The following is a 12,411-nucleotide window of genomic DNA, read 5'->3' as shown; positions in this document are numbered from 1 at the left end:
GCAGTACAATTTTATTCTCAAAATGGGCAAAACCGTGTGCACTGCAGGTGGGGCAGATGTAACATGTGCAGAGAGAGGTAAATTTGGGTGGGGTGTGTGGCACAGCTCTGCCCCCCCTCCTCCCCCCACCTTCTGTTTGGCCCATGGGCAAGTCAGTCAAAGAAAATGGATGATAAAATCGATAGCTAAAACAATCAACGGTTGTCCATCACATAGTTTATTACTATTGATGGCTGGTTGCAGTATCACCATCGATGGCGACTGCACTGATGGCCAGCCCTAGTTTAAAGACTTTTCACTTTTCCCGCCAAGGGGGCGTGGTCACATCTTCCACAATTAGGCCACACCCCCAACATTTTACCAGGGCCCGGCAGACCTCTCGGCAGCACTGGGCATCATAAAGGAGGCAGTATTTTAGGAGTAAACCAGAAATGTTTTATTGAATAGAAGCTGCACGTTGGGTGTGACTCGTGCATTGTACACCACCAAAGAAGACTGTAGTAATAGCACATTAAGGTATAATATACACAGCTTCCATATCAGCAGCTGTATGGCGGTTGTGCTGGGGAGGTTAGCAAACTATATAACACATTGGGGCACATGTATTAAGCCTGGAGAAGAGATAAAGTGGAAGTAGATAATGCACCAGCCAATCAACTCTCAACTGTAATTTTTCAAACACAATGGTTGGTTGGTGCATTATCTGCTTCCACTTTATCTCTTCACCAGGCTTAATACATCTGCCCCAATGTGCTTTGTCTTTTCCTTCTAAGTCCCGGCCAGTGAACCGTACTGCAGTTCCCTCTCAAACTGCTCAGCAGTTAATGTCCCCTGGATCGCCTCACAGCCAGGGTTGAAGACGGAGTAGGCGCTCTTTTCTCCTTTCCTTCTCTGCCTGGGACCACGAGTTCCTTCATAAAGCCAATAAAACATTGATAGAATAAAATACGCCAGTCCAAACTCAAGTTCAACAAATAGGCCGAGTAACACAAGCCACAGGAGGAACTTCAACAGAAGAGCGGTTCTCCGGACAGAGCTATCAGGAGGCTGCACATCGATGTCCACCAGGTCTTCTACTGGCAATGATGAGGTACGAGCCGAAGTCTAGAAGAGAAAGTATCTTGTTTAGAAAAGACATTTGCCACGGCTTGTATTAATACACTCATACTATTCATAGTTATGGAACTGGGGCCCAGAGGTTTTTTTTTTTTTGGTGAGAAGGTAAATCCTCTCTCCAAAAATGTTCCTTGCCCTATTCAATGCTCCCGGTACACCAAAAATAAACAGGGAGCATTACTCTGTTCGCCGGTTGGTCATCGCCGTTGTTCACCGTTACTTTCTTATGGGAAATTTTGCGTACCTCGCCGTTTGTGTATTCAATGCAAAAATGGACATCGCTGCTCACTTCTTTTTTTGGGGGGGTTTGGCTCTCCGTTTTGTTTTTCTGCATCTTTTTTACGTACTTATAACATAAATGTTTTTTTTATTGTTTTGGTCTATTATTTGAAGGATCTATATTATTTTTTTTTTCTTTGGTATCCTTTTTTTAGGCTAATTTGCGTTTTTCTGCAACATTTGAATACTGCCTACAAATGGGCCCATTAACTCCTCGTAGGCCGCATTGGTCAATGCTCGCCGTCAGGGGCAACAAGCAGCTGACACATTGAATAGTGTGAGCAGGAGGGCATGGCGAGGGGTAGAAAAAAAATAGAGAATGCACAGCGAACGTAAAAACGCTGTGCCGTGCTCGGCGGAGCATTGAATACACCCCTATGTATCTTTGTGTTTGAAAGAAACCATGCAAGGTGAGAAAAAACAATTATATAGTTTCTGTACACAGTAAATACTGTCTGCTTTTGCATGCAGCACACAAATGTTAGACAGCTTTATGTTTACACTTTTTTATTTTAAACATGGATTGCAATTTGGCCAGACCCCACCAAAATCGTACTCTCTCTACACACGTTACCTTTCCCACCTGCAGTGCAACATGGAGTTACCAAGGTGCACAGTTACTTGCCTTTTGGGATTTACTTCCAAATCAAGCCCCAAATCCACAGGATTTATAGACCGTGTTATATTTTTTGTCTCTATCCATAGGGCACTCTAAGGATCATTTCCAAAGTGACAAAAAGGTGTCTATTCATGGCACTTTTTTTTATATAAAACTTTTTATTAAGGATTGAGCATTGTTTGCATCATAGTTTACAGTCACAGTGAAAATATTAAAAATGACATATTGGTAACAGAATGCTTGTTATTTTTTTTCTTTCCCTTTATGCACACATATAGGAACACATTTTACCCCATGGCACTTTTTAAACACAGCAACCGCTGTGAATGAGGGAGCGGTGGTGGAGCCAGTGCCATGCATCAGAGCCCTCCGCGATAGTACTAGCACAGCGGCACTGGTATCCGCGTCCCCTCGCCACGCTTCAGGCTCGCCACACTTTATAAGATCACCTCCATGCCGACGTGGATAGTAGGGGTATGAAAAGGTCGGAGGACGCGTACCGCTGCGCTCGCCACGCTTCGGGTTGGCGTCAATAGTGGGGTGGTGTTAACAATGGGGGGGGGGGCATTAAACATACTTTTTAACCATATTCAATGTGAAATGGGCCATATTGGCCCATTTCACATTGTCACCTATGTAAAATGGGGTTGATTGGGTTGATTTTCACTTTAAAAATAATTTAACATTGTTCCCTATGGGAAAATCGCGTTGATCGCATCGCGGCCCCTTATTAGGGACAGCGATGGACGCGATCAACGCGATTTTGTCTTTCACCGGCAAATTAGCTGGTGATTGACATAAAATCGGGTCCATCGCGTTGATTGTATGCCTTAAGTGCTTTAAACTTAAGGCATACAATCAATGAGATGGGCGCCGTGCTAGGAAACAAGTACCGAATAAAGTTGTGACCCCCTCCCCCTTTCATCTTACCTCCACCTTGGGATGCATTATCTGAGGTTCTGGAGCATCCTGTGTCTTCCACTTGCTGTACACACTCTGCATTCTCGCCCTTGCTGTCCGTGTGAATGTTCTCCACCTGTGCTCTGTGCCTGCTGTGCGCTCGCTGCTTGTCCCATGCTCCTGCTGAGCTTCAGCTTTTCTGGCTCTGAATTCTGCCAGTCTCTGCTCCAGACGGTCCATGCATTGGGCAGATATCGGGAACAATTCAGTGGAGGTGGCTTGTGCAGAAACTAAGTCAACAGCCAATGAAAAAAAAACAAATGGTACCGTTAATTTACTAACATACTGTACATGGAACAAGCATGTACAGACATACAGAAAGGGATTGCAACAAGAGATAGGAATCGATATTATATTGCTCATTTTGGCCCTTCTAAATGGTAAGCGCAATCGTTCCTGCTGATAGTTAACAACCCCACCCACCCCCCCCCCCCCCCCCCGCCTGTGCTGCATGCTAAATGTTGACTATATCGTCAATAATGCAGGCTATTGTTTACAATATCCTTCAGTGTGTATGCATTATATTGTTCACCCTGGATTACCGCCAATATCATTAAAGATATGAGCGGTAGGGTGTACCGTCTAGTGAGTATGGGGGCTGAACTTATGCTGCTTTCACACTGCAGAAACGGATAAAGACCCGGTATTCTTAAACAGGACTTTAAAACGGGTCTGAGCCTTAAGACCTTTCACATTGCAGGAGAAAACCGTTTTAAAAAGCATTTAATACCATTCACACATTCAACCCGTTTAACCTCCATGGGACACGTTTCAAGCCATAGAAATAGAGCAGTTCACACTGCCAAAAAAACTGCTCTGAAACGGGTAGGACTCTGCTTTTTAGCCGTTTAACAAATACCGGTATTTGTTAAACGGTTAAAGTACCCTGGAGCTTTCACACTGCAGCTCTACCCGTTTAAAAAGGCAAAAAAAAATGGCAATTTACCGTTTAAGAGCTGCAGCGTGAAAGGGGTATTAGTGCCTTTTTACGTGGGAGATCAAGTTATAGATTGTATTGCTTCTTTAATAATTATAGTACAGGTTGTGTATCCAGAATCCGTATATCCAAAAACCGAAATATTCCAAAAACTTGGTTTTTCAGAATATTTTGTTTTTTGTGGTTGTTTCTCCCCGCCCCTTTATTGATACTTACCACATCCTCCGGTGTCCAAGGTGATGACACCGGGGGATCATCAGGCACCACCAGGGGACCAGGTAAGTATGTTAAAATAAAATATTCCAAAAAAAACTGAAAAATCCCTTATCCAAAATGCTCGTGGTCCTGAGCATTTCGCATAAGGGATACTCAACCTATACTACATTGGATTTATTTTGCTTGTTGCTTACAATTTACTGTATAATTGAGCACTTCTAGATGAAATCATGAACACTTACCATCCTGATATGCCCGGTACACAACAGGACGACCCGATCACGCGGAGCACACGACCCACTCACGATGGTTCCGATCCGAATGCAACCCGCTCCCGGGTGTATGTTCGTTTTCAGATCCTACCTGCAGCAGGTAGGATCTGAATAACGACCGTCTGACCCATGGGGCCGCGCATCCAATCGGGATCGGAACAGGACAGAAAAGGGCCCAAACAACATACAATCTACATCCAATCAGTCGGAATTGGATCTAGATTGATGGGATCGGACCCTTGTCGTCCTGGTGTGTACCCCGCATTAGATTGAGCACTGATTAGGCCAAGAATATCTTCCTTCTACTTCTTTTGTGCCTAATTTTTAAATAATTGAATTAACTCCCTACATTGTACACGTACTATACAGAGCGGTTCTATTTTAAGGTTTTCTTCAGCTTCGAACCCTACGCTTAAAATTAATACATTATGAACAGAACATACATTTTCAGTATATAAATCATGTTGCAGAGAGTTAAAAAACAAAAACAAAAAACAGAAGTTGGATAAAAGTTTCCACCCTAGTACTAAAGCGCCAACTCAGTTCTTACAGGTGACAAAATGTCATGTAAATTAAATTCTGCGGCTGAACAGATTGTTTTGCAGAACTATAAAAACCTAGAAATACAATCTCCACGTTCCACTTTCTACTTGTCGTTGTGTATTTGCAAGTTGGCATTTTGCTGAATTTACAGCCTATGAATATAGATGGGATGATAACAGCCAATTAATTCTCCTGATGTGGATGGCTGGGAGATGGAACTCTTATGCCAGCAAAAAAATTTTTTTTTTATTTCAAATCAAATACTGAATATAAGCAAAACTAAAATGTGAACATTTTTCATCTCTTCATAATACGCTGTATGGCCATAGATGTAAAACAGAAATAATAAGATATACACATTACTGTATGAGAAGCTTGTGAGTAAAATACAGGCTAAACAACACATTTTATAACACCATATACAATAATAACCCTCCAGTATAAGGTACTTAAGTCAATGAAACTGTAGTTTCTCTTACAACCTGTTAGCCATAAAAGTGTTTTAATGCATTTGCATCTAACAGTGTTTGCATATACAGCAATTACGGGGCTTCGTAGAACTGTAAATGAAATGTGCCACCTTGTATGCTAGCGGCTTTTCTAAAATAATTAAATGAGGTTTTATTGTTTTCAATATTTCTTAAATGCTAATTAACACATTCTCACAGGTGTTGCCAATAAAAGCCATAAGTACCAAATAGATTTTGGAACGTGGGTACATAACAAAAAGGTAATATTTTTACATGATCTTCAAAAAAAATGTGTAGTACATGCTAAAGTGTACAAAATGCTTCAGGAGACCCCCAGCCTCCGGATACCTCAGTGGAAGCCAACTTACCAAATCGACAGCGAAAACATATGAATGCAGCATGTGCCAACCACAAAACATTGGTAATTTAAGACTGAATCAGGCATATTCAGTTAGGTTTTTTTGGTGGTCAATAGGATGGGGGGTTGTTTGCGCATAATTAATTTTTGATAAAATCTTTATTTTTAGAAAAAAAAATGTTTCGCAACACATAAGAAACTGGCATGTGCCTCTCCAGGGAGCACCGTGGCGCTACTTTAACTATAGAACAAGGTCATCTAGATATGGCGTTATCCTACCAGGGCCAAGCGTAGTAAATCTGACCGCTCAGCAGCTTCCATAGAAACCGATGTGAGCTGCGGCTGTTCTCAGAAATGAGGGGACTGTAGCAGATATCAGAAAGAAAAATACTGGTGTGGACCACAAATGGGTGTGGGCCTATTTATTAAATAACATTTTTCAGGGAATATCTCACAAATGTTATTTGATAAGCCTCTTAATCTTTGAATGTTGACTTTTGGAGCCTAATGGCTTTCCCCATGTCACATTAATCAACATACAAACTCTGTCCACAGTGTCCAAGCTTTCATTTACGTTATAGCTCCAGGTTCTGAGCTCTTCTCTCATAGACGTCTCCGTACCGCTCTTTGTATCAAAGACTAATTAAAACCAGCAATACATTGAAAAAGTTTTTTATTTAATTTGAGACTTAATTATTTGTTCCAATTACCAACATGTACCCTGCTCAAACAATAAAATACTTTGTCCCATCATACCTGAAAGCTAAAGAAAGAACAGCAGGGAACTATAATGAAGATGAATCCTTTTTGTACTTTTTATTGCTTTCCAAAATTAATTCTAACAATAAAGTCTTGTGCTAAAATTTTGCAGCTGCTAATCAGATCATTTCTTCAATCAAAATGTCATTCTAGCAAGTGCGTTAATCAAAGGCATGGGCACTGCCCATGTGAAGGCCTCGTTTTGCAGCAACAATTACTTTAAAATTTGTTCACTCTCTTGTAGAATTATTTTGTTAATTAAGTGACTGTTTAACTCCTTATGCCAACAGATCTGCTACAGGGCATTTAAAACTGGGGTTGAGGCACGGGGCGGGGGTAGAGGGGAAAAGAGCAGGCAGTGCTTGTATAGGTATGCCGTTAGAAGGTAGCAACTTGGGCAGTTCTGTGGGCAGACAGCAGTTAAGGTATGGAGGGGTAAGTGTAGAAAGCAGCTGGTGAAGTGCAGGGGGCAAGGATGGGATTAGAGGCAGGCAGGACTGGAGGTAAGTGTTGAAAGCTGCAGGGATAGTACTATCGGCAGGGGAAGATAGCAGCTGGGACAAGTTAGGGGCAGTGCTGGGGGTAGATAGGGGAGTAAGTGTAGATAGATGCTGAAGCAGTAATGGGGCAAGGAGGGTTAGAGGCAGGCAGTATTTAGGGTAGGGAGGGAGTAAGGGTAGATAGCAGTTGGGGGAATAATTATTTCTGTTCTCCTGCTTGTAGCCCCCGGCCAAGGTCAATGTTTGTCATACTCTAACCCAGTGGTTCCCAACCTGGGGTACTAGTACCCCTGGGGGTACTCTGCAGACCAGTTGGGGGTACTTGAAAATAATATTGGTAATGGCAGACGATGAAAAGGTCTTTTGATGGCTGAAGAAGACCCATTGCCATGGAGACAAACCATGTTGTGTCATATGCCTGACCAGCAATCCACTGGGAGCTTCCCGCGCTGCCCTCACACATCAGCAGTCATCTGCCTAGCACTGACAAAGGTGGAGGAAGCAGCGGCATTAATCCTACCGGTGTTAGCAGGAATCCTGGAGATAATACACAACCAGTGTCTAGACACAGAAGGGCATGATTCCTTGCTGTATACTACTCCTCCGCTCCTCAATATAAGGACATGCATAAGGATCCACATACCGCTAAGTACTGTCCATATTTCAAAATGAGAGGAGGGGGGTACTTATCAATTAAAAGCCTAATCGAGGGGTACGGGAGAGAAAAAAGGTTGGGAACCACTGCTCTAGCCTGAGCTGCAGCCCTGCCTTGTCCCTCAGCACCCGGGTGAAGACCACCAACTCCCTCCTGACCTGGACAGTGGTCCTTATTTTGGATCACTCGCAAAGGCAAATTCCTTCATAAATGGATAAAACCATGTTGCACTGCAGGTGGGGTAGATTTAACTCTGCATGTTACTTATTTTGTCTTTGCAAGTGAACCAGAATAAGGGCCAGTGTCCACCTCCTTGGCCATCTGTGTGCGGACAGCTGGCTGAAGGAATTGGGTATAGAGCTCCTATCATCCAGGGCAACGTTAATGTACAACTGTCAGATTGGCCCATGTATCACACTTTAATTGTGAATGCTGTCAGTAGCATGCTGAGGAATCAGGTTGGACTGTTCTGATCAGAACCTGGAACTTTTATAGCAGACATCCTCGCTGTTACTTTTCTGTTTGGTCTGTAATTTTACATTTGGGAGAGCAGAACTAAATATAAAACCACATTAAACCTACCAGCGGGAGACAAGAGCTGTGATCTGTAAAGGATACATGTAATATAATGCTATAGGGGGCTATTCATTAAGGTGACGTGCCTGTTAAACGACTGGTTCCACATGTTTTAAGAAATATGAGTGAATTTATCACTAGGGGCCAAAGCTTTCTGCATTGAATCAATAAAGCTCCCACAACGCAGACTGTTTAACACCATCTTCAGATGGCGTTAGTTCCTGGAGCCTCACTATTATTGGAGGAAGTCCCAAAAGTCAAAGAAAGATTAATTATAATTCCTCTGTTTCCTCCAGCCCTGTCCGCACACATTCATCGACTCAGTTCACTCTAGGGATGGAAACTGGAAGCCAATGGTTAGCCGCCATCATTGTTCCCGATGAAAATACTTTGGTCATAGAATTGTGGAAATTCAACGCCAGTCATCTAAAGCATGCATTTGCTCTGACTGCTTCTGCATACAGTATAACCACCAATGGTTCTGATGCGATTGTTACAATCCTATAATGGTTGTTGCAGCGGCCTGTTTATGCCTTCATGGGCATCTGAACTCAGACCTCTCACAGCCCCTTCTAGTGCCTGACTAGCACATTTTTGCTTGCAGCGATATGGTGCGTGGTGGTGACTAAAGACAGCTGCTTTTCAAGATAAATATCCAGTAGGAATGGTCATTACCATCGATGATTCAAAATCATTGAAGGTTTATAACCATTCTAGACGTTTTGCCATGACGTTTTGCCATCAATGATTTCATACATCGATGGTAAAGCACAACCGTATCGTTTTTTTGGTACTCTTTACCTAGAAGGGCGCCCACGATTTTGATCGTGGGCATCGTAAGAAAAAAAAATTGCGTTGGTCGCATCGCATGCGACCAAAAAAATCGCATGCGATGCGACCGACGCGATTACTGCGATTTCCCATAGGGAACAATGTTAAATGTCCCAATTGACCCGATTTTCCATAGGGAACAATGTTAAATGGCCCACAGAGGCCAAATAGGCACCCTGAAGTGTGAAATGGGCCCCCCAATTGTTAACGCCACCCCACGATCAACGTCAACCCGAAGCGTGGCGAGCGCGAGCGGCGGCGGTACGCGTCCTACGACCTTTTCATACCCCCACTATCCACGTCGGTGTGGAGTTGAGAATAGAAAGTGTGGCGAGCGCAGCAAGCCACCGAGCCCGAAGCGTGACGATCGCAGCGAGCCCCGTGAGGGGACGCGGACACCTTCACAGGTATACGCGTCCCCTCGCGGCCTTCACAGGTGTCCGCGTGCGCTCGCCACACTTTCTATTCTCAACTCCACGCCGACGTGGATAGTGGGGGTATGAAAAGGTTGGAGGACGCGTACCGCTGCGCTCGCCACGCTTCGGGTTGACGTTGATCGTGGGGTGGCGTTAACAATTGGGGGGCCATTTCACACTTCAGGGTGCCTATTTGGCCTCTGTGGGCCTTTTATCATTGTTCCCTATGGAAAATCGGGTCAATTGGGACATTTAACATTGTTCCCTATGGGTAATCGCGTCGGTCGCATCACATGCGATTTTTTGGTACATGCGATGCCCGCGATGGGAGCCCTTCTAGGTAAAGAGTACCGTTTTTTTTCCTGTGCCCGTAAAGCCCCACGGGCCAGTCAGTCAAATAAAAAGGATGGCCATCGATAGTTAAAACCATTGATGGCCAAAAATCACATAGTATGGTACCATCGATGGTCATTTTCACTCTCACCATCAATGGTGATAGCGTTGATGGCCATCCCTACTGTCCAGCACACAAAACAATGCAGAATTACTTTGGCGCCTCAGTATCCACCACCACACCTCACAGGGAGTTAGGTATCAAATTCATAGAGGGTCATCAAGGCTTGATAATGATTAGACTCCATACTGACTAATAAGTGGATAATTATAATACCCTTTTACACCCAGTTACGTATGGCGTTTTTGGAATTTTCCACTCCCATCCAGGGGTATTTAAGTACCCTCAATCATTCCACCCAGATCACTGCTTCCTCTGAGGACTATGATGATTCTGTGCTCCAGCAACAGTCCTCACAGGAATTTACTTATTCTTTTGCTCCTCCAATTGGGTGTCCTGGCAATCATCTGCCTATACTAGAGTTCATCTCAGATCCTGATACACAGGTGCTAACATAAGTCTGACGTGGAAACATGGCGGCAACGAGACTCTGAGCCTGAGGTAAATAAGCGCCCACCAACGCCACACGTTCCTTCCCGCTCGACCGTAACCCTATCAGCGCCGGGCACAGTCGGGTGACTGACCAATCAGAAGCCGAGCGGCGCTCACGACGGGCGCTAAGACGAGCCAACAGCGTCCGTCTGCCTGTGAGTCACATGACCCGAGAAAAAGAAACCCTCCCGGTCCCTCTCTCTCCTCACCTGTGAGCCCCCGAGACACAGGGCACCTCCGACAGCCGCGCCTGCCACGTCCTCCTAGCGACTGCTGACGTCATCAGTGGGAGAGCAGAGGCTGCCTATTGGCTGGAGAGGTTTTCAGCAGATAAACACACGTGGTACAGCAGGCCCGGGCAGGCAGGCTGCCGCTGTACTAATTATTAACCAGTCAGGGACAGGGAGGCGGTGGAGACTGGAGACCGGAGAGGGACGCCTCAGCTGTCAGTCAGTGTCCTGTAGTAGTTGTCCTAGTCATGCTATGATGGACAATTCTGACAATTCCATGTACAGTTATTCATTGATTGTCATTAGTTATTCCCAAGCTATAAAGCCACATCACTGTTTTTCTGCCTTGGCACCAACGTGTACACTTCACCGTCCCCAATTGTATTCCACGTGGATGGTAAAGTAGAAATAACTCATGTCAACCTTTTCATGTGTCAACCATTTGAATGTTGACCCATTGTCAATGTCAACCTAGGGTATGTCGAAATTTTGACAATGGTGAAATCGTCCGGCCCGCCCCAATGGTGACGTTGAACTCGGCAGCCTGGACGTGCCTCTAAAGGTGACATTGGTGGCCTGGGCCCACCCGCCAACGGTTATGGTGGCCCTCTTCATGCTGCCTCCGTACTACAACGCCCTGCCCTGGCCAGATTCTAGAAGGATCACTAGGCATGGGAGTAGTACAAGCATGTCCAAACTGTGACCCTCCAGCTGTTGTGAAACTACAAGTCCCATCATGCCATGCCACAGTTTTGAACAGGAGAAACTGAGCAATATATCTCCCCCGTGTGTACGGGGCTTTTAGTGCATCTGGCTCATTGCCTGTACCTCTGAAGAATTGAATACCAAAGTGTTTTAAATCTAAATCAGAAAAATTAACATTGTGGGGAAGAAATTGAGGTGTTAACATCGGAGACAAATGTGGATGCAATGTCAAAGGAACCATCAATCTCATAATAAGCATTATATAATTAATCTTTTATTTAAAAAAAAAAGGATGAATTATATAATTGTAAGGCAATTAAGGCAATAGGATGTGCGATAATTCAATCATTAGCTGGGTAGCTAATGCAGTAGCATCCATCCTTACATACAGGGCCTTATTCTGCTCGATACGGTGGGACCATATACGGGCGGATCGGGTTTTTTTTTCAACTGCGCATGCGTATCTTTCACAATGCGCAGGTGCGGCGACCTCTCACCGCTCACGGACGGGTCTCTCAGTGTGAAAAAACCTGTCCGCAAGAATACGGTCATTGTGGGCGGCATGGGGGTGTTTTTAGGGGAGCGGCCGGAATTATGAGGAAAACTGGGCGTACACGGGGGTGTGCACAAAAAATGTACGGTGCTACAACCGCTCGATCGGCGAAAGCATGGTGCATTTTGGGCCAAAAACAGGCGGACGCCAAAGATAGCTCCAGACCACCCCTAGAGATACCGTATGAGAGCGGACGCCTGGGTCTGCTAATTAACGCTGATTAGGACACAGACACATACACCTGAATGTAATAAGCAATGCTGCAGGCTATTAAGTGAAAACCATGATTTCACTACCTGCAAGCCACACACAGCCCTCAAACACATTGGAACCTTATCTTTCTACACTTCAACATGTAAAGGTTGGTTTCATTTTAGGTAAGAATCATTCAAAGACCTGCTTATATATGTCAAGGTAGTTATTTTATAACCATCTACACCCATTCAGAAAGTGTTTTGGTATACTTTAAA

The 12,411-nt window shown here is 44.4% G+C and overlaps 1 protein-coding gene across 2 annotated transcripts; it reads right to left on the bottom strand.

Moving 5' to 3' along the window:
* Positions 1-415: 415 nt before the first annotated feature.
* On the bottom strand, positions 416-10,818 carry SAYSD1 (SAYSVFN motif domain containing 1). Of its 2 annotated transcripts, none has more exons than XM_083175413.1 (3): positions 10,663-10,818; positions 2,945-3,204; positions 416-1,104 (listed from the first exon to the last, which is right to left on the bottom strand). In XM_083175413.1, the coding sequence occupies exons 2-3, from the start codon at positions 3,152-3,154 to the stop codon at positions 769-771; spliced, it is 546 nt and encodes a 181-aa protein (XP_083031539.1). In that variant the 5' UTR covers positions 3,155-3,204; positions 10,663-10,818; the 3' UTR covers positions 416-768. The 2 variants fall into 2 exon arrangements, with proteins under 2 accessions (XP_083031539.1, XP_083031538.1); XM_083175412.1 differs by lacking the exon at positions 10,663-10,818 and adding an exon at positions 10,329-10,468.
* Positions 10,819-12,411: the final 1,593 nt, after the last annotated feature.

Source organism: Crinia signifera, chromosome 3, assembly GCF_055691185.1.
Source record: "Crinia signifera chromosome 3, ASM5569118v1, whole genome shotgun sequence".
In the NCBI taxonomy this organism is placed as follows: Eukaryota; Metazoa; Chordata; class Amphibia; order Anura; family Myobatrachidae; genus Crinia; species Crinia signifera.
This window is presented reverse-complemented; position numbering and strand designations above follow the sequence as displayed.